Below are 23,596 nucleotides of genomic sequence, written 5' to 3' on the forward strand. Positions count from 1 at the left end.
GTTTACTTTAAGGATAATTCCCTCTTCTGCACTGGAGTATTAAATGTGTGTGTTTGATGACACTTGTTGAGTTATAGAATTCTAAAGTTTTTTTTTTTTTTTTGCTTTTAAAAGAATAAAATAGCTCAATTTTCAGTATTTTCCTGTAATGATTTTACCTGTTACAAGTTTTACATCTTTTTTAAAGCTTATACATAACTATTTCGGATACACCTGAGCGTAGACCTTGAGACTCAAAATATTCGGACTCACAAAAGCCCTAGAAGTTCTGCAGTTCTACGATAGGGAGAAGTACAAAATATCTCTGCCTTTTATTTTTCTAATACAATCATAAGACCTTGGGTATAGTATTAAGAATGCTGTTTTTTTTATACTATCATACAAAGAATCTAAAATTCTCAACTTGCTATTTCTTTTCCAGCTCACCTAGGCCTCCTGGTTCATGTCATGTATTTTCTTAAAAAAAAAAAAAAAAAAACTTTAGAAAGTGAAAACTGGTGGAGGGGACTTTAACAAATTACTTTTTTTTTTTTTTTACTGTTTTCAGAAACATCTCTTTACATGGATACATGTTGTAAATTATTATTATAAACTTTCTTAGAGGTTCAATGCAGATGTCAGCTCAAACCTATAAAAACTAATAAAAATACTAAATATTGTGTTTGTAACATTTGTCAGAAACAGCCACTGGTGACCAAAACCATGTACTGATCGAAACTTTTATAACTTCTGAACCCCTAGATTTATTACTACGTTGAAATAATTGGTGTAAAATGTAGTTTGTCATCTTTTCATGGTCATCAGATATGACCCATTTGGATGTTCAAAGGCTTTGTAGTTACCATGGAAACACTGTCATCTTTTACAATGTTGTTTCACTGGTAAAACCCATGGAGTTTGATAAACGACGGTGTTTGGAGACGCTTATTTTATGTTAATTTAATGATAAATTTTACTTTAAAAGTCACTTTTTCTTCAGTTGTGTGTGCGTCATACATCATAACATTCATTCATTCATTTTCTGAACCCGCTTTATCCTCACTAGGGTCACGGGGGTCGCTTGGAGCCTATCCCAGCTACATAGGGGCGAAGGCAGGGTACACCCTGGACAAGTCGCCAGTTCATCGCAGGGCTGCACACATCATACATCATAACAATCAACTTTAATCTGAGCTTTTATGAATATCTACATGATCGGTAAATTAAATGTCAGAAAATATCAGATTTACACTGAAAAATCACAAAATACAGAAGATAATATTAAAATAAATGGTGATAAATCACTTAGGAAAAGTTAAATATAGAGAAAAATTCATTTTGGGTATACCAAAAGTAGCAGTGGGTCTTTATGGGTTAATGTTCAAGTAAAGTTGTTGATCATTAATGTCACAAAATGGCATAACATGGCATAACATCGATCATTTTAAATAAATACAACTTCTAAATGTGTAAAATTTTTCTTACTATTTATATTAAAGGGCTCATATTTTGTTAAACCCACTTTTATTAGTCTTTGGTACATTTATTTGTGTATTTGGACCCTAATAGTTCAAAAAGTTGGAATTTGAACCCTCCAGGTGCTACAAAGCTATCTTTATATTCATTCCGGGAAAAATCGAGTGGATTTATACAACCCGTTTTAATTCCTGCTTAATTTTTTATGTTTTATAACTAGTTACGTCACAACATTTGCACATATAAGGTCAAGACTTTGGACAAACATTTCTCCGAGTATGCCATAAGTGTTTGTCAGCAGCAGCGGTTGTAGTCCATTCTGAAAATATGTCCAAAGTTTGAGCCGATTTCAAATGTTCAGTTGTTGGTCGAACAGGACAGAGCAGCACAGCCAACAACCTGGAGGGGGTGGGGCATGAAGTGGCTGATTTGCATTTAAAGGGCCAGTGCTCAAAATGACCTTTCTAGTGTCATTACTCAGAAATAGGGTTGAAGATGGACCTGTGGAGTTGAATGAATGAAGAATTCAGACCCAAGCAGAGCATTTACAGTTTATGTAGACCACAGGGAAATGTTTTAAAATGCATAATTCCATTTTTTTTAAAAAAAGCAAAATATCACTCCTTTAATACTATTACTTTTTATCCTATAATTAATACTACTCTTGATGTGGTTTGTATAATCTAAACGTGTACTGCAATTTTGTACATCACAGGTTCAATCACTGATAAGATTTACGTAAAGGACGCAGCTATATATCCTCCATCCTCCATCCTCCGCGCTGAGATTAATTTCCAGGTCACAATCAGGGAGTCAAGAAGGTGAAAAATAGGAATAAAAGCCTATAGTTATGAGGAAATTTGACTGCGAAACAACAGGAAACACTCAAAACAATGTGGACTAGTGTTAGAATCTTACAAGGTCCTGTGAACTGACTATTTTTACATAATTTTGAAGAAAAACCATGACATGAACTGGGAATGCTAGAAAGGCTGACATGGAATTAACCTATTTCATATCAAAGCTATCACCCGAAGAAGATGGTATGCAAATATAATGTTGACTGGAACAAAAATCAACAAGTATGAAGATGCAGAGGCGGCAGAATAATCACAACACAATTCTGAAAAAAACACTAAGAATATTAATCATAGAGGAATTTGTAAACACTGATTTTTTTTTTTTTTTTGTCTCGGTGAATTATTACAGTTAGTCCTCACACTGCCACTGGTATCACATGAATGCACTTCCTGTATAATCATCTACTCTATCTGCAGATAAGGAGTCATTTGGCTGGTCTCTGCTGCCTCTTACCCCAGGTCTGGTCCGATGAGGGAGTGTCTCCGGAGCATGGCGCGGGCCTGAGCGTTGGTCAGGTTGGCCGTGGGTTCGCCGTTGATGGCCAAGATCAGATCGCCAACCCCTAGACGTCCATCGCGGCTAATGGATCCACCGTGGATTATGCTGCGGACCAGCATCCCTAAACCGTCCTTCATGGCGCTCACTGTCATCCCTTTAAGGTACATCACACAATGCTGTCAAACCGTAAGTTATCTGGGTCATTCCACCTTAATTCAACGGGTTTAGAAAAAAACATTCCTGCTCGACCATCTTGGATTTGCTTCAAATTTTTACCATGTGAAGTTCAACCGTGAAAACTAGCCCAGCCAAAATTTTAGACCGATATATCAAATGTATCCAAAGAAAAAACATTCTTGAAGGTACCCCCCTCCTTGCCGTTTTTGGCGCATTTCGCGATCGTCTTAAAATGCAGCAAAGTTTAAAATGCAATATCTCAGTAAGTTTTCTAGCTAAATGCATGAAATTTTCAGTAAAGGAAGACTACCACATATAGATTGCATATGTCTATTCTCAAAATCATTTTCTTTATTGGGACTGTGGTATGACCTTGAGAAATCTGGAAAATAAACTTGAAACTTTTACGAACCCCTATATTTATTGACCAATTAAACACAAACCAAATATGATATATTGCAAATAATTACACATCCTTTTACATAAGTATATAGAGTAATCAGATCAGCATTTATTAATGGGTATGATCCTTTTTTGTTAGTTTTGTCATAATAAAATCGCAAAATAACATTTTTCATTCATTTTCACTTTCAAATACCACAGATATGACAAGGAGTACCAACCAAAAGAACTTATTTTCTGAAAGACCATCACATATGCTTTATAAAATGTAAAATTTCATGATGGTTCTAGGACTCCAACCTAGAACCATCGTGAGTCCTAGAACCATCATGAATTTTTTTTTTTTTTCGTGAGTCCTAGAACCATCATGAAATTTGACATTTTGTAAGCATATGTGATGGTCTTTCAGAAAATAAGTTCTTTTGGTTGGTACTCCTTGTCATACCTGTGGTATTTGAAAGTAAAAATGAATGAAAAATGTTATTTTGCGATTTTATTATGACAAAAACAATAACAAAAAAGGATCATACCCATTAATAAATGCTGATCTGATTACTCTATATACTTATGTAAAAGGATGTGTAATTACTTGCAATATACCATATTTGGTTTGTGTTTAATTGGTCAATAAATATAGAGGTTTGTAGAAGTTTCAAGTTTATTTTCCAGATTTCACAAGGTCATACCACAGTCCCAACAAAGACAACATTATTGAGAATAGACATATGCAATCTATATGTGGTAGTCTTCCTTTACTGAAAATTTCATGCATTTAGCTAGAAAACTTACAGAGATATTGCATTTTAAACTTTGCTACATTTTAAGATGATTGCGAAATGCACCAAATTCGGCAAGGAGGGGGGTACCTTCAAGAATGTTTTTTCAATCTGAAATTTTGGCTGAGGTGTTTTTTAGTGTTGAACTTTATATGGTAAAAATTTCAAGCAAATCTAAGATGGTCAAGCAGGAGGCACTTGTTGAATTGAGGTGGAATGACCCATCTGCAAAAACAACTCCAGAAGTAACAACACTGTGCCATATGTTCTGTAATTTCAAACCCTCTTATGTAACAGCACTGGGAGTTACTTATACTGATAAAATGGCATACAGGCACTCTGTTTAGTAGAGAATTTTACATTATGATGAGGTCAAATGAACTGTGAAAAAGACATAACAGGGCAGCGGTTTCCAGAGACGAACAAATGCAATATTACTAAAAAGCAAAAAGAGATACTATTTGCAATGTGGCACTGAGGATTTTAAACGGTGCCCTTATAATGCCTATTTGTTTTAGAAGTTAAAACTTAGTATTCGCAGAGCCAGTAGCAGCCCCTTGGGCAGGTTTTGAAATGCAAATGCCCCGTGCAGCGATGGAATTACCCTTTCAGAGTGGAAAACAGCCAAAAATTCTTTTCTATCATTTCGCTTCAAATCTGGCATTCATAAAACATGACACAGAAGTAAAAGGCCAGCATTCCTTTCAGTCCCGCAAACCCACTAACACTTCTATGAGAACGGAGGTAAAATAAATGAAAGAACAAATAAAAGCACGCGAAGAAATTAACACAAACCCAGGCTGGAATTGCCCTTGACAACTGTGATCGTCCTTTCAAAACTGCTCCCGGAGGTCAGTACTTCCTTGTCTTCATCTTCTGCCGATTCTTTCACGCCAGCCTCTTCGTCCTTGAGGGTGATAATTCAACACAGTTATTCATGAAAGCAAAAGAGAACGTATAAGGCCGAATTCCAAACAAAGCCGCGGTCTCGAGAGAGGGAGGAAGAGAGAGAGAGGGAGGGAGAGAGGCTAGGTGTAACGAATTGGCTGTGGAAATGAATTTAAAACAAATAAGCTTAGAAGTTTGTTTATCTAATATATGAAAAGAGCCTCATGTCTTTGTGGGGAGGAGGTTAGATGTTAGCTTAAGAAATGAGACTCAAAGGAAGATCATGGCTGATTATTTTGTTTTGCTTTTGTGGATGTTAAAAGCACCGGGACATTTTACTGATGTTCAAAGGGTAAGAATACTTATTCACTAGAACCTGCTGCATGTTTATTTAATATTACATCGTATTAGGTTTAGCTTCTATCATTTTACATTTTACATCCCACACAAACTGTATTTACCTTCATCAAAATCTGTATATCTTCAATATCCCCAAAAGGAATGGGGGCCTCTTTGGGAAAATGAAGCGACTCCACAGGTTCCTCCAGAATATCACTTCTGGTTCCCATTTCACCGAACGGGCTGTATGAGTTTGAGCGATTCCCTGGTTCTTCGTTGGTGGAGTGTTGCGCCAGGTACTGACCGGAGCTGCTCAGTATGGTGTTAAACGCCAGAACGTGACCTCTCAAACTTGGAGAAGGGAAAGAGGCCGACTTCTCCAGGCAGAACGGCGTCACGTTATCTGCGAGGCCCGTCGGCGGCGCAAAGCAAGGATGCTCATCCAGTACGTCCAGGCGAGCCGTCAGCTAGGGTAATACAAAGCATAACAGCTGAATGAGCGCTACACTCTGTTAGACAATTACCCAACAGGGGGAATCCATCTTTCCCAGTAGTCTTTCTGCCCTTCTTGTAATGAGCCATAGAAATGCCATCAGTGGCCAATAGAGAACAGCACATATTACCAGTCATCTTTAATGTGCAACGCCCAGAGTGTGGTTTTTATTCTAGCAGTATTTAAGACTTGAATGGACTTGTAAAGGGCTGGTGATGAATTTTCGCAAAACAGAAGACCTTGTATGAATTTAAGGTCGGACTGATATGTAAAATCAGAATCCCTGTCTCGCAGTTATAAGACAAAGACAAAGAATTTTCTGATTCCAGGGGGACATTGTTGTGTGTTACTACTGCTCCGTGCCATTATAATAAAAGTATCAAGAAAGAAATTACACTGGGTTACAAAAAAAAAAAAAAAAATGTTTTTTGCAAGTTGTCTAGGTCATTTCAACTGAATTAGGACCATTTTGCACCGCTAAATCCAAAAATGACATCTGTTTTTCTCAATCGGGTCAGGGTTTTTTTGCTCATTTGATTTTGAAAAATTTGATCTTCTCACAAAATATTATAATTAATACCAAAATAACATTGGTAAGCACACTTTATGAAACTTGTGACTTGATTCCTGTTAGGTACAATGGTGTATTCACCGCAGATGTAGCAGAATACATCAGGCTTATTTTTGCAAGATCTTCTAGCCGAAGCCATTTCATTCACCTGTAATATTAAAAAAAAACATTAATCATAAATTGGCAAAAGTAAAATCTTCAGAACTCGTTTATTGCAAGAAATAGGAAAGAATTTTTTATCATATGATGTGAAAATGCCCAGAAATGTAAGTAAAAATGTTAAAAAGTCAATATGTAGCATAGTTCAGAAAGTCGACCTGATGGAGCAAAATTAATGTGATTTTTGGATTCAGCACACCAAAATGATCCTAAATCAGCTCAAAAAACTTGAACAATAAATTTGTTGTTGACCAGTGTTATCAATACGATGTTGAGCCGCATTATGTAATAAATTCCCATTATGTAATAAAGTTCAAAATGTAATAAGAATGTCACGTCATCTTGTAATAAAGCCGCATTATGTAATAAACTGACGCATTTTGTAATAAACTACGTCAACGCATTATATAGTAAATTTTTTAGATTGTTAAAGACACTTTCCCGAGTATTTTTTTTTTCACCTGCCATAGACACTTTATATTGATTGAAATATATTCAGCAAAATACATTTTAGTTGCAAGTTAGCCACCAAAGATGTGACGGTTTAGCTCTTTTTTTATATCCAGAAATGTTGTTTACATTGTTCTCTTTTGAAACTCTGCACTGCAACTCTTACTTTAATATGTGTGTGTTTTTATTTATTGATTTATTGATTTATTTATATATTTTTTTGATTTTATGTGTTGTTTTCTTACTTGCTGTTTTTAATCACTTTTTACATGTTTCTTTTATAATGTTTTAAATGTGTTTCTTTTTCCCTGTCGTTGTATTTCAATGTCCTATGTGAAGCACCTTGAATTGCCTTGTTGCTGAAATGTGCTATACAAATAAACTTGCCTTGCCTAGAGTTGTGAAAACAGTCATTGACATTAGCCACTTTTACACAGAGATTCTGGAAAAAAGGTGAGATGGTGATCCCGCCTTTTTTTCCACCACTGACCGATCTCCACAGACAAACCAAAGGAGCAACAGAGGTGAGACAGGCTGGACTTTAAAACAGCGGACCTGTGTTCTGGAATCAAATGGGCGGTGACGCAGCGTAGAGTATGACGTACAACTTCCGTGTCGGAAATACCCCGAGCTTAGCGGTGTTGCTAACCTCTCTAGAGTCGGCCCATCTTTCACTGTTCCACAAATATTAGCATGGATAGAGTCCTCCACCCAAAGTGACAATAGCTCACGGATCTCAGCATCTCCCCAGTTCAACATCTTTCTGGTAGTGTTGGTATGTTTGTTTATTGTACATGGCCCACGATCATTTTTACATGCAATACATCATGCAATACGACATAAAAACGTCACACCTTGGTTGCGGAATGAGAGGTGTTCCTTTTACATAGCGTTCCGGAATCATGATTCCACCTTTATCGTGGCTCTGTTACTACCTCCAGAGGCGTTACAAAGCTCTGATAAAGGTAGGACCAAATTATTTTGTTTACGCAGACGTTCCGGAATAAAGGCGAAATATTCCCGCGACAGAAGTGCTGTGTAGAAGGGGTTAATAACTTGCAGACTGACGGTGACCTTTGTGTTTGACTGTCAACAGGTACAGGTATACCAGGAGGCGTCCACGTTGCTCCATAAAACATCATCTTAGCTAATGTCAACAAATCTGCAAAGCTGGTCCACTGGTTACTGTCACTGAGGCGGATCTCAGATTTATAAACAGACTTCAAGCCTCTGCTCTGAGCTCTAAGAGACACTCGTCTGTCTTCAGAAGACGACTGAGCTGTCTGACCTCATTCTAACATGTGAAGTCCTCCAGTATTATCAAAGACCCCAAGTTGTCTTGGCCCAAGTTTGTCCCACTAATAGTGCCCTTTTAATAGTCTCATTTCTTAGGATGGTCATGCAAAGAAGGGTAGCTGTGACCTTTGGGAAAAATGGAAACAAAGAAATACCCCTTAGGAAAACAGTTTGCGTGGCCATTGCTCTTTGTTTATTGTTCTTAAAATGTAATATCTATTTGGGGAGTTGCTGTTCTTAGGCAGCGGGGGCAACAGAAGCAGCCACAGCCACAGTCCTCACAGAACAACAAAGTCACTAATGTTATTACAGGCTTAAAAACATTCCTCATGACATTTTGGCTCTCAACAACAAAAATCAAAACATAATGACTACACAGTGTAGAGTTCACTGTGACAAAGGGCAGTTATTGTTGCACTGTAGCGTTTAATGAAATGGGGGAATAATTTGAAGCTGTGTTTCTATTTCTAGTTTTCGTCTGAGGCCTTACAACAGTGTTGTTGCCTACCTTAGGTGTGGATGAGTGCATGTAGTCCTGGTCCGCGCTGCAGCTGCTACCATGAAGAGCAATCATGGATGCTTGGAAAGTATCGTCCTCTATTCCAGAGAAAGTACGCTCTAAAATCTTTTCATCAGTCAGGTCTGCTTCACTAGTATCAATCTGCAAGAACAGATGCAAACATTATAGAACCAACTAGAAGAAGGATTCTAATTACTTCACGAAAATAAGTCAAACCACACATAGCTACGATGACTATACTACTCATAGGCCTTTAGGTTATTTATTGCTAGCCTCAAAGCATAACTGCCTAAACCATACACTATATGGACAAAAGTATTGGGACACGCTGGATTCAGGTCTTTTCTAACAGGTCTGGGATACAAAACAATAAAGACAAATGTCATAATATAGTTTTAAATTGTGATGAATATCATTGCATTGGTTTGTTTGGTTTAAATTGTTATCTTTGCTTCCATAATGCCTCAGAGATGGTTTTTACTTAATTTCTCTCAACATTGATTTTGACATTTGTCATTATTGTTTTGTATCCCAGAGCCCTGTTCGAAAAGGAACACCTGAATTCAATCCCAATACTTTTGTCCATTTGTGTATGACTTAGGCAATTATGCTCCGAGGCTAATGATATTTTTACCATTTCTTATGCCATAATGTCTCTACTTTTAACTATAACAAACAAACCAGTCATTATAAAAATAATAGATTAGCAGAACCAAAAGCAAAATCACATCAAATCTACATGTTTTCTTTTTTCCCCCAATTTGTTCTGGTTGATTTTTTTTTTTTTTTTTTTCCAGTTCTCCCAAAATCTAACTAACCAATGCAGGCTCTGCTCGGTAAACGATGCCCTCAGCCAGTCCTTCTTCCTCTCCTTCTTCAACCAAAATACTGTTGAAGTCAAATGAATGGATGGTGGATGATGAAGTTATTTCCTGCTCACCATATGGGTGTGGAGAGTGGGAATATCCACATATTCCCTAGGAAAGTGGAGAAATTCTTTCAGTGTCTCCAGCTTTTTGAGTGTTTTGATTTGCTTGTGACCAAATCAAGGACACAGAAATTAGTATGGGGGTGGAAAGTGTTAGAAACTGATTTAAATAACGATGTGAAATAGCGCACTACAAGGAAAACCTCTTCAAGGCTTTAACATGTTTTCTTAATAAAGAGCTCTTGATATCGATTTTGTGTAGCATGCAGCCCAGAAAAATATAGGGAAAGCAAGAAGGCATATTGGAGGATTGCACTTGTCAGACCCAATTTTGAAAGGCGATATAACAAAATACCCCTTAGAAGTACATTCCACGTCCTGCAGGAATGTTGGATAACTCCGCAGAGGGCTTCCTACAGCTCTGTAATCCAGCTAACCTTGGCAGCCCAGAGGTCTCACAGTGTAATCCAACAACAGATTCAATACAAGAGAAACGCTGCACTAAAGCTGAAAGAATTCGAGCAGTTTCGCAGAGAGAAACATCCTGTGCAAAGACTACAGGAGCCTGAAGCAGCGAACGTGCGGTTGGACAGACCTAATGTTTTGACAAGTGCCCCGATGTGTTTAAATGTACAAAAAGGTCTGCGCTCTTTGAAAATTCAATAACATAATCATATGAAACAAAAGGGCATAGAGCATTTCGGGCTGCTCTCTGGCTGTACACGAAAAGCGCGAGGAATGCTAAACCACGCAAGCAACATCCACTCCTTTTCCCCTGCATGAAAAATTCAAGCCCCGTAAGCTGAAACCTCGTGACTGGATACTAAGTCGCATGATTTAAAAGACATTCTGACACGCAAGGCTCACACAGAAGCACTGATAAAGCCACAACACACTCAGCATGTTTTCTAAAGCAGTGAGAAGTAGAAAGTATTTGAGTCGAAGCCAGCACAGGCATGCTTACACTCCCCATTCCACCAAACATCCAATACTATGAATTTACCAGAGTTTGAAGATTAGAAATGCACCCTGAAATATTAACACTATTCTACTACAGCACTACTCAAGCTTGGTTTAATACTGTGACTGTTACTTACAGGTAGTGGTTTGGCGACTCCTATCTGGACCTGGCCAAGCTTGGCCCCCTTCAGGGCCTGGACAGCATCCTCCAGACTGGCGTTCTCCAGGTTAGTGGTGTTAACATACATGAGTCGGTCTCCTGGCAACAGCCTGCCATCCTGCTCAGCCACACCATTAGGAACGAGAGAGCGGATCACAATTACTGTCTTAGCCGAGTCCAGTGGGTCCTGTGATGGGGAGAAACAAAATCAATAACAAGAGTTCAGCAGTTGATATAGTACAGCATTTCTACAGTTCTATGTTAAAGTCTGAAGTCAAAATTTGGTTCGTTGGTTTAGTAGAGTTCTAATGACCACACATATGCATCTATCGGCCTCTGTATTTAGATCCAATCTAGATATACAGGGTGGGGAAGCAAAATTTACAATATTTTGAGGCAGGGATTGAAAGACAGTGTATGACCAATTAGTTTATTGAAAGTCATGAGAATTTATTTGCCACAAAAAAATTGACATAATAGAAAATGTTTTTATTCTATGTGTCCTTCTTTCTCAATAACTGCCTTCACACGCTTCCTGAAACTTGCGCAAGTGTTCCTCAAATATTCGGGTGACAACTTCTCCCATTCTTCTTTAATAGTATCTTCCAGACTTTCTGGTAATAGTTTTGCTCATAGTCATTCTCTTCTTTCCATTATAAACAGTCTTTATGGACACTCCAACTATTTTTGAAATCTCCTTTGGTGTGATGAGTGCATTCAGCAAATCACACACTCTTTGACGTTTGCTTTCCTGATTACTCATATGGGCAAAAGTTTCTGAAAAGGTATGGATAATAGTGTTAGGTATGATTATGACATCAATATATGTTTGGTTTCAAAATAATTGACGTAGTGCCTGCTGAGAAAAAACAATTAAATGTTCATTGTAAATTTTGCTTCCCCACCCTGTACAGTTGCGGAAAAAATTATTAGACCATCAAAAGTCATTAAAAACAATGATAATGCAATCAAGCACTAACTTCTATGTGTATCATGTGACTAAAACAGACAGAAAAGAAAACATGGAATGCCTAAAAGCACTGTTTTTGTCAGTACAATGCCGTAGATATTGATGTAAGAACTGAAGTGATTTTGGTTATTATCAAGAAAACCATGGAAAATGCTCTTAAATTAAACTCCTATGAGCTATTTTTGTTGTTATCATTATATTTGTCCAAACAAATGTACCTTCAGTTGTAACAGGAATTAAAATGAACAAGAAATTGTAGAAAACAAGGGGTGGTCTAATATATATATATTTTTTGCAACTGTTTTTGATGTATAGCAGGAAAAACAAAAAGTTCCAAGCTTCTATAAACCAAAGCGGTAGTATTTAGTTCTTTACATGTCATTAACCCTTTTTGTTCAGACAATATGAGATTTACTGAACAGAAAAACAAAAAACAAGAAAATGGATAAAAATGGACGAATTAATCATAAAATTAACAACCGATTAGTAAAAAACGACTAAAATAATAAACAAAAAGAGCAAAATAACCGACAGATTTAACAAAAAATAATCAAAAACTTGAACCAAAATGAACAAAATAAAAAGAATTTAACACAATAAATTGAATTAAAATAAACCAAATCGAGCAAAAATAATCAGGTTTCATTCAACAGCTTCTATAAACCAAAGTGGTCATATTTAGTTCTTTACATGTCATTAACCCTTTTTGCTCAGACAATATGAGATTTATTGAACAGAAAAAAAAAACAACAAAATGGACAAAAATGGACGAATTACTCATAAAATTAACAATCGTTTAGTAAAAATTAGTGAAAACGACCAAAATAATTAACAAAAAGAGCAAAATAACCGACAGATTTAACAAAAAATAATCAAAAACTTGAACCAAAATGAACAAAATAAAAAGAATTTAACACAATAAATTGAATTAAAATAAACCAAATCAAGCAAAAAATAATCAGGTTTCATTCAACAGCTTCTATAAACCAAAGTGGTCGTATTTAGTGTGACCTCCCTTCGCACTGAACCCTGGGTCTTTAACCTCATTATTAGATTTATTGCATTAATTTCCTGCTGTGTTGTACCAGGTTTCATTCAACACGTCAGATGTTTCTAATCCTTTGTGTTGCTTCTTGTCATGGGGTCAGAGGTTGTAATAAATAGTGACTTTACAGCCCATTCAGTTCAGTTTGTTGAGTGTCTTTTAAGGCTGTGCACATATTTCCTGTTTTTTCTTTTATTTGAAGAACAGACAATGAGAAATAATAAATATGTAACCACATTTCCCAAAGGTGGACTAAGACTTTTGCACAGAACTATACACTCTAAATTCTACATTTCCCTGATATTAAGATAATGCTAAAAACAAAATCATCATTAGGTAGATAGGCAAATATTTTAAAATATGTTTATAGTTATTTAGAACATTTGAATTTATTAAAGATTATAACACTGGGTTACAAAAAAATGTTTTTTGCAAGATGTCTAGGTTTTTTCAACTGAATTAGGACCATTTTGCACCGCTAAATCCAAAAACGACATGTGTTTTTCTCTATCAGGTCAGGTTTTTTTGCTAATTTGATTTTGAAAAATTTGATCGTCTCACAAAATTGATTACATTTTTGTGACTTTATCAGTTGATTTTTTTATATAGTTCTCACCCAAAATAGGTTTTAAGAGAAAAAAAATCATTTTCTAACAGGATTCCTGTTAGGTACAATGGTGTGTTCACCGCAGATGTAGCAGAATACGTCAGACTTATTTTTGCAAGATCTTCTAGTTGAAGCCATTTCATTCACCTGTAATATTTAAAAAAAAACATTAATTATAAATTGGCAAAAGTAAAATCTTCAGAACTCGTTTATTGCGAGAAATAGGAAAGAATTTTGTATCATATGATGTGAAAATGCCCATAAATGTAAGCAAAAATGTTAAAAAGCCAATATGTAGCATAGTTCAGAAAGTTGACCTGATTGAGCAAAATTAATGTGATTTTTGGACTCAGCACACCAAAATGATCCTAAATCAGCTCAAAAAACTTCAACAATAAATTTGTTGTTGACCAGTGTAATGTACATTGTGTCTCTTATCACATGTTTATAGGCTGAGGACTGCTTCCTATTACAAAACATATCTTGTACATGAATTATTGATCTTTAATGTTTGCAATAATTTTGTAATAAATTGATTAATTGATTGAAAATATCAGGTTCTATAAAAGCTGCTACTCTAAAAGTGAGGCCCAGGTGATAAAACAATAGCCGTGAAGGGGACACACAGTAGATGCTTTTTTATTGGCTAAGTTCAGTTGTGTAAACAAACCCGAGGATGCTCCCTCCCTGACTCGTAAACAGGTAACACGCCAACAGCTCATCATTCAACTTGTGTTGTTTGGTTTCACACTGTCACTGAAAAGTAATATCTGTGGGTGACAACTGAGTGACTAACTGTTACAGGTCCAACATGCTGCGACATATATAATATCCACCGGAAAACATCACAAACTACATGACAGCGACATGACAGACATTTTATAAGAGTAATATAAGATGCAGCCGCGAAAAACCAACTGAGGAAAACCAGAGATGTTATCAGCAAATTTCCTAAGTGAATCTAAGTTATTATATTCAAGCTATTATAAACAAATAATTAAACTCACACACCGACCCTACTTGTATTGTGTTGAGCGGAAAATGTCAGACTAACTTTTGTATGTCGCAGTGACACAATATCGACCGGTGTTTTGCGGTGAAAGTAACGTGGCGAAATTAAAAAGAATATTAAAGTTAAAGTCCACCATTTGTCAGTTCCGAAGGAGGCTACAACCAGATTAACCACAACTTCAAGACTGGTGAAAAGCACTTTATGTAATGGAGAAACTGTCCTTTTCATTCAAAGTAAAGCAGGATAAATTTCTGGAAATGTGGTCAAAATGGATTGTATATGTCGCCCCATTGAGGCCAGATTTAATTTAACTGGAAATGACGAGTTATATTTGTGCTGGTTGAATGTAATGGAGTTGAAACTTGTGTGGATTTTGAAATAAGGATAGTGAAAATAAGGGGGAAAATGTGACCTCTTTTTGTTCTAATGTATGTTATTTAACCCTTTCATGCATAGTGGTCACTACAGTAGACAGTTACTCGACAGCTGTTCTCTTGTATATTCGTGGGTTTTGTTGTTTTAGTTCCATATCAACCAACACAGCGGACACTTATGCATCATCTCATAAACTGCAATTCATACCATTATTGTAACTTTGCTGTTCTTGATTGGTTCTTGAGTGGAAATCAATTAATATTTATTTTTTGCATCTTATCTCCATGAAGTGAATAATAACTAGAATTAGAATATGTTAAAATGTGAGAAAACATCAGATTAGCTGCAATAAACATGGTTTCATTTCACTGTTTTCATATCACTGTATGATATTGGGTTTTAAATACATGTTTCTTTGCTTCAAGATTAAAACTCATGGTGTAGCTGAGTAGACATTTTTGTAACTCCATGAAAAACAGGTTGATTTAACTCTTTCAGTGCCACGGGCCGATCAGATCGGCTTTGGAGAACACGCCATATTTGTGTACAAACAAACCATCCACCCCCATTTCTTTCTCACATTTCGATGACGTTCTTTCAAATCTTCTTGCAAATTACGATCAATAATGAATCGGCTGCGTCCGGTGTGTTTTGAATCTAAGTAGCAATCGGTCGGATGTTACCGAGCGGTTTTTGACCAAGGAAGAGCTCGCGTTTCGTTTTCTGCTTGGGAAATTTTATGAATGAATTTATGAATGAAATCATATGCAAATTAGATGGCCATTTTGTAGTAATATTGTAAACACAGCGATCTGTCAAAACAGTCCCATCTGCTAGAAAATGAGTTCTGATGACGATTCAGACTTCAATTATAAAAACGACGCGAAATACTGAAAAACGGCCAAATTCTGTGGCACTTTTAAGGCTTATTAGCCCCTTAACTGTCTGGCACCGAAAGAGTTAAAAAAAAAAAAAAAAAAAATTCAATCACATTGTTTTTTTTCATGCCTTAAGACGAATAAAAACACTCAGGAAAAAAAAAAAATCTTGTTTAAGGTTCTCATAATTCATGCATGAAAGGGTTAAACTATAACAAAAAACAGGAAAAAACAGGGGGAAGACAGACAACTTATATGGAATGTGTTTATGTTAAATTTCATGTTTTACCATTATTGATTTTTCAGACATGAGATACAAATGTGCTAAGTTGTGTTTTTTTTGTTTTACTCTTTTGTAAAGTATTTTCCCAAATGAAAAAACAAAATTATAAAAGAAAAAAAATTAATTAGTAAGGACCCCAAGTTTTTTTTTGCTGGGACTGCTACTTGGAGATGTATTGGAAAAAGAAGACAAATACCTCTTTAAAATTCATATAATTTCTTCCAAAAAGGAACTGATGCCCCCCGTGAGGATGAGTGGCTATAATAGAGGAAATCTACTCCATGGGAAGACTGAATTATTACCTACAGCTCAAGGAGCATATAAACATAACATAACTATAAACAAAACAATGCATAATTACTACTGTCTGTCATTTAAATATTTTGTGTTCAACCAGGGACCCATAGTTTGTGTGTTGTATTGTCTGTTGATAAAACAAATAAAAATAAAGTCTAAAAAAATTTTTAGTCCCCTTATTTTCTCTCTGGTTTTGTTATAAACAGGTAGTTAAAAATTTTAACCCACAAAGACCCAAACAGCCACTGACGAAAACCATCTACCGATCTAAAATGTTTAATACCTGTCGATCCACTAATCCGATCAATACATGTAAATAATTGGAGTAAAATGCAGTTTGTCGTGTTTTCATGGTCATCAGATATGACCCATTTGGACGTTCGGAGGCTCTGTAGTTACCATGGAAACACAGTCATCTTCCACAACATTGGTCCACCAGTAAAACCCATGGAGTTGGCTCAACGACAGTGGACAGAGACACTTGGTTTATGATCAGTTAATGATATATTTTGTTGAAAAAGTCACATTTTCTTCATTTTTCTCTGTTTCTGATATTATGACAGTCAACTTCAATCTGAGCTTTTATGAACACCTGCATGATCAGTGAATGAAATATGGAAAAAATACCTGATTTTCATTGAAAAAAAAAGCAAAATACAGAAGATAATATTACAATAAATGGTGATAAATAACATATAAAAGGCCACAAAAGTAACACTGGGTTAAAAAATAATGGCTAATGAATGACAATTGTGTTTCTTTTTCACTAGCTTGAGCTAACACTAATACATTTGCGACACATACACGGTCAGTATTCCCACCTGGTAGTCCAGAATGCTGAATCCCAGTCCCCCTTCTCCTTTCTCCAGCTCAATATTCTGGATTTCCAGTTCCCACATGGCCAAAGCAGATCCTATTGCCTCCTCTGTCACATTATCCTGTGTCGCCGCTGCTGTGTTCACTTCTGGGTCTTCAGCAACCAGCACATTGCTCAGATCAATTTGTTTCTGCAGAGGAAAAGTCCCAAATTTCTATGTAGTGTATGCCTTTCTCACTTTTACTCACAAGCCATAGGCTGGTACCCTGTAGTCAAGTTTCTGGCTCAGGTTTCTGGCAGCAGATAAAAGGGAAATACCTTTGGGATGGTAGAGCTTTAGTACAGTATCACAGATAAAGCTGAAGAGATGAAACCCCTTTTCCAAAGGGAAGCTGCTTTTGATGTCTCATATCTCTAGAAAATATTGTTGGATACTTCTGCGGTATTAGGAGAAGCGGTCTTAATAAACTTTCAGCCTCCTCGCCTATCGCTAGGTCTTAATCCATCATGGCTGACAATGTTGAAAGCCAATGGAGCGATGGACAGGCAGGCCTGAGCTAATAATGGTTGATGGGTTATAAAGACCGTTTCCATCCAATCATATTCAGTTGCTTATATGCAAGGTGGGGAAATCTTTTACATGATGCATTACTGAATGTCACAGAGATGCATGGCGTTTCCTTCTGTACTTATATACATTATCTGCTGCAATATTCATGAGTTAAAATGCCTCTATGTTTTAGCTTTGACAGTCGATGCTCCAGTGACTTTTACAGATTCCCTCTCGGTCACGCCGCGCTGGCATTATAAATGACATTTTCTGGAGTACGGCAGTGCAAATGCAGTACCTTTAATTTAGATGCAGTGGACAGAGCCTCTGTTTCTGGAATGACAGCGTCCATGTCAGGCTGCAGAAGAGGAGCGGGCCTACAACATGTCATATAAACATAGACTGGCAGCTCCTTCAGGATCCGGACTACTTCCTTGTGGGTCTCGCCGATCAGGGATATACCATTAACCTGCGAGAGAAACGACATAAAAGTAAGCATGATCAAACTTTTACTTCTGGCAAGGAGATGTGTTTTGTTTCAATGGATTGAAGATAAACCTCCATCTGTAACACAGTGGTACAGGGAAATATTTAAGGTCTTTCCTATGGAGCGCCGCAGTGCTACATTAACCCTTTCATGCATACTGGCCATTCCAGTGGACAGCTATTCTCCAGCTGTTCTCTTATATTTTCATGGGTTTTGTTGTTTTAGTTCCATATCAGCCAACACAGTGGACACTTACGCATATGTGACTTTGCTGATCTTGATAAACCTGATCTGCAGTAACATGTTTGAGTGTAAATCAATTGTTATTAGACTGTAATTATCATTTTTTCTTTAACAAAATGCTTTTTTTTTTGTATATTATCTCCATGAAGTGAGTAATTACTAGTATTAGAGTATGTTTAAATATGAGAAAACATCAGATCAGCAGCATTAAAAGTGTTTATATTTCATAGTTTTCTCTGTATATCAGTAAATACATGTTTCTTTGCTTCAAAAATTAAACGCATCATATCCATTTGAGTGGACATTTTTGCAGCTCCAAGAAAAATAGGTTCATAAAAAGCTGTCAATTGCATTTTTTTTTCATGCCTAAGAGGAATAAGAACAGTGGGGGGAAAACATCACGATTAAAGTTCTCATAATTCATGTATGAAAGGGTTAAAGGGCAATGACGACTTGTTTTATAATGTCCGGCATCCCTTCCTGAATTACCTTCCCGACGATACCGCTGACTTGTTGAAGAAAGGGCAGCCGCATTTTGTCTTCACTAATAAGTCATAGAATATTTTTATTCTCTTTATCGCCTCCTTTGTATAGCCCCAATGTAAATTTATATAAGCTATATGTGCAGTTTATGGATGTGAATCGTTGTTTTCTTTTGTGGTTTGGCTGTATCTGTGCTGTGTTGTTCATTGTTTGTTGTTTGTGAAATCAAAATATATTCCAAAAAAAAAAAAAAAAAAAAGTAAGCATGATAAGCAAATGCAATGTGAAAAAGTGTAGTCTTAGACACTATACCTCAAGCAGTTCATCTCCACTGAACAGCTTTCCACAGCGTCCAACCGGTCCCTCCGGTAGGACAGATCGGATGTAATGATGCCCACTATTGGCTTCGAGACTGATGCCCAGCCCACTGCTCTCACTGAACTTCTCCACCTGAGCCACCTGTCAAGAAACCAGGGAATCACAAGGTCAAGTTTATTTATATAGCACATTTAAAACAAAACAAGCTGTCCAACGTGCTGTACAGAGATAGAAGTAAAATACATGATGTAGTAATTAGTAAGAATAAGAATAAACTGTACTAGAACAGATAAAAACAAGTGGTGCCAGGCACAACAAACCCCGCCCCTCGCACGTATTGTATCTTATTTTGGCATTGATCCAGCTGATGTCATCATGTCTAATGCGTGTGCTGATGTCAGCGTATCAATTGCCTCTATATATGTGCCAAGTTTGACGTAAATTGAAACAAAATTGATGGGGTTTTTTTTATAGACATTTGAAATTTTAAATGGGATAAAAAAAATTTAAAAATTCATAAAAAATGTCAACTTTGACCTACGCTTCCCAAAATGTAATCACATCTATTCTGGGTCACTGGCAATCTATAAACCCAATTTGGTATGAATTCAACCAATATGTTTTGCTGCTAGAGTGTTAAAAAAAAAAAAAAAAAAAAACAACGAACCAAAAACAATACCCCTTGCTTCCCCTTCGGGTAATAAATAAGAAAAATAGGGTGGAACATTTAAAACAAAACCAGTAGATGAATAAATAAGTTCCACACATGTATTAAATCACATTAAATCACATCTCATTCATTTGTGTTGGTGAACTGTGTTGGTATCTACTTCTCCAAAACCTGCACAATGACCAGTGGTGTTCCCCAAGAATATATATCAGGGCCACTTTTTTTTTTTTTTTTTTTTTTTTTTTGCGGGGGGGGGGGGGGGGGTTCAGACACACTGTTCTTTTTTTCCTATTTATACACATCAGTAATCACCTTTTACCAGGTTCAATGGCAATCATTTCATAAGAGGTACACACATGTTATTCCAACTTTATGGGTGAAAGTGTAAGTGTGACCCTTCAGTGAGTTGGTTTATCATGATACTTTTAACTTTTCCTAGTTAGATGGAACAGTTTGATTTGATTTATTTATTTCGAACATGCAAAGAAACAAAACAAAACAAAACGAAGCAAATTAAGACAAAAACAAAATAACATTCAAATGAACAGAATCTATCTTCAAGCAAATACAAGTCTGAATATTGCATGGTTGGAAAGGAGTAAGACGTATAAACTTATTTAATCCTACCCCTCAGTACTTTTACACCTTTATCACTAACTTAATACAAAAATCAAACAATACTATTTTCCTAATTTTAACACTGAACCACAACAAATATATAGTGCAGTGTCTGAATTATACACAACATAATGTTCATGGCAGTACAGTTATACAGACTCAACAATTCAACCATTTTCTTCAATAATTACAGCATATTTATCAGTACAACATCATCCATAAACAAACAGGCCTCACTGTCATTAAATACTGTACCTCTCAAGAATCAATTCTTTATATCTTTTTTAAACTGAATTATGTTTGATATTTGTTTTATCTCCATTCATACAGTTCATGCAGTAACACTGTCGTCACTGGTTAACACTGCTGATGCTTGAGTTATTGATTTAACAGCTGATAGTTCAAGTGTTTTAATAAAAACCCAGCATCCTGTTCCCCAAAACATACCACTTTTGTGGACTGTACATAAAAACTAACCACTTTGTCAAATCCTTCATCTGACATTTATTTCTGCAGCGCTTTGTACATGGTGAAGTTTTCATGCTGTTTTCTATCTAATATAATGTTTATTGTTTTTTGTGAATAAATAGTTATTTACTTTGTACTTGTTCACACTTATGTTTTATTGATGCACCAACTTCAGTACCTTACCCAAGTTTATAACTTTTTTTTTTTTTTTTTTGCAATATTCTAAGGTGTTTTCAAATATTTCAGCATTTCCATGATGGTTTTTTAATGCGCAAATTTAAAATGCGAATACAACCACCTGAATGGAATCGCATCTTGTGTTTCCTGATGACACAGGATCAAGGATTCTCTTTTAAAATATATTTTAGATATTAATGTCGGGGCTTCTCAAAACCTTTACCGCTCGAGCATGATGAAAAATTTTAGTCGTAGGATCTAAAGCTCAGGGAGAGAAATGGCTTGCGAAATTAAATTCCCTTGGACTTTCTCAGAGCCAACAAGCAAGAACCCTCGGTGTGGTCTTTGACTCAGATCTGAACTTTAAGGCTCATGTGGGGTTTGTCTCCAAATCTGCCTTTTATCACCTCAGAAATATTTCTCTCCAAGTCACGGAGGAACTGGTGCAGTGCAAGCAGGGTCAACCTCTGTGATGTTCTGCTAACTAGTGGACTAAAAATACAGCATAAATGAGACGCATTTGTTGATTTAACATGTAAAAGCACCATATTTAACTATAAATTAGGGATGTCACGATACCAAAAAGTCAGTAGTTGATACCGATATCACTAAAATCACATGATTCTTGATACCAAAGTTGATACCATGGTAAAAAAAAAACAAAAAAAAAAGAATCAAAAGAACTCATAAACTTAAACAAGAAATACTTTAAGTATTTACATATAAATCAATTTTGCTATTGCCTCTAACTCTGTCATCCGTCTGCACTGTCAGTCACAGTTTACTGCTTTGAATGCACAGATGTGACTGGCTGAGTGGTATCATGTGGGATAACTCTACATGTACAGGGTGGGGAAGCAAAATTTACAATATTTTGAAGCAGCGATTGAAAGACAGTGTATGACCAATTAGTTTATTGAAAGTCATGAGAATTTATTTGCCACAAGAAAATTTCCATAATAGAAAATGTTTTTATTCTATGTGTCCTCCTTCTTTCTCAATAACTGCCTTCACACGCTTCCTGAAACTTGCGCAAGTGTTCCTCAAATATTCGGGTGACAACTTCTCCCATTCTTCTTTAATAGTATCTTTCAGAAAGTCCACATTGCTGTGTGATGTTCTATTGGTAGCATGTTCTAAAACGCCCCAAATAGCAGAATCCAGAGGGTTTAGATCTGGGCTAGAAGGCGGCCATAAACATGATTCCCAAAAATTGCTAAAGTTGGATTTGTTGCTGTTGTCAACAAGTGTTTTGGTGTTCTTGTGTAAGATTTAACTTCAAATCATATTTTACTGCATTTCTAACGGTCTTGTTGTCTACCTCAAGTTCAGTTGCCATTTTTCTCATGGATTTGGTTGGATCCTTTAGGATTTTGGATTTGAGAGCTTTAATAAAAGCTTTGGTACATTTTTTGTTGCTTCCTCCACCTCCAGACTTTCTCGTAATAGTTTTGCTCATAGTCATTCTCTTCTTTACCAAATTGAGTTTATAGATTGACAGTGACCCAGAATAGATGTGATTTTATTTTGGGAAAAGTAGGTCAAAGTCAAAAATTTTTATGAATTTTTAAAATTTTCCCATTTACTTATAATGGGTGAAATATGTGCGAGGGGTGGGGTTTGTTGTGCCTGGTACCACTTATTACAGGTTATACAGGGTGGGGAAGCAAAATTTACAATATTTTGAGGCAGGGATTGAAAGACAGTGTATGACCAATTAGTTTATTGAAAGTCATGAGAATTTATTTGCCACAAGAAAATTGACATAATAGAAAATGTTTTTATTCTATGTGTCCTCCTTCTTTCTCAATAACTGCCTTCACACACTTCCTGAAACTTGCGCAAGTGTTCCTCAAATATTCGGGTGACAACTTCTCCCATTCTTCTTTAATAGTATCTTCCAGACTTTCTGGTAATAGTTTTGCTCATAGTCATTCTCTTCTTTACATTATAAACAGTCTTTATGGACACTCCAACTATTTTTGAAATCTCCTTTGGTGTGATGAGTGCATTCAGCAAATCACACACTCTTTGACGTTTGCTTTCCTGATTACTCATATGGGCAAAAGTTTCTGAAAAGGTATGGATAATAGTGTTAGGTATGATTATGACATCAATATATGTTTGGTTTCAAAACAATTGACGTAGTGCCTGCAGAGAAAAAACAACTAAATGTTCATTGTAAATTTTGCTTCCCCACCCTGTATGCAATTGGTCTGTAAGCGGCGCTGGTTAAAATAAAAGTGCTCCACCACCGGCTGTAGGTCCAGGTCTGTATGGAATGAGTTTCTGGGTCCAGACCAGTGCCAATGTGGAGCCCTGATGATTTATTTATTTATTCGTTTGTTTATTTAGCAGGGACAGC

At 36.3% G+C, this 23,596-nt stretch overlaps 1 protein-coding gene across 4 annotated transcripts in view; it reads right to left on the minus strand.

Annotated features, from left to right (window-relative positions):
* mpdz (multiple PDZ domain crumbs cell polarity complex component) overlaps window positions 1–23,596 on the minus strand; it is a 135,036-nt gene that overhangs the window by 56,299 nt on the left and 55,141 nt on the right. For all 4 annotated transcript variants that reach the window (XM_030161758.1, XM_030161757.1, XM_030161760.1 and 1 more), the window contains exons 14-22: window positions 19,293–19,439; window positions 18,066–18,236; window positions 17,222–17,407; window positions 10,911–11,120; window positions 9,704–9,862; window positions 8,874–9,026; window positions 5,519–5,863; window positions 4,965–5,076; window positions 2,770–2,968 (exon numbers count right to left, since the gene is read on the minus strand). In XM_030161758.1, the coding sequence (XP_030017618.1) occupies window positions 2,770–2,968; window positions 4,965–5,076; window positions 5,519–5,863; window positions 8,874–9,026; window positions 9,704–9,862; window positions 10,911–11,120; window positions 17,222–17,407; window positions 18,066–18,236; window positions 19,293–19,439 (1,682 nt within the window). The remainder of the gene's footprint in view (window positions 1–2,769; window positions 2,969–4,964; window positions 5,077–5,518; window positions 5,864–8,873; window positions 9,027–9,703; window positions 9,863–10,910; window positions 11,121–17,221; window positions 17,408–18,065; window positions 18,237–19,292; window positions 19,440–23,596) is intronic.

This window comes from Sphaeramia orbicularis, chromosome 18 (assembly GCF_902148855.1).
Source record: "Sphaeramia orbicularis chromosome 18, fSphaOr1.1, whole genome shotgun sequence".
Classification (NCBI taxonomy): Eukaryota; Metazoa; Chordata; class Actinopteri; order Kurtiformes; family Apogonidae; genus Sphaeramia; species Sphaeramia orbicularis.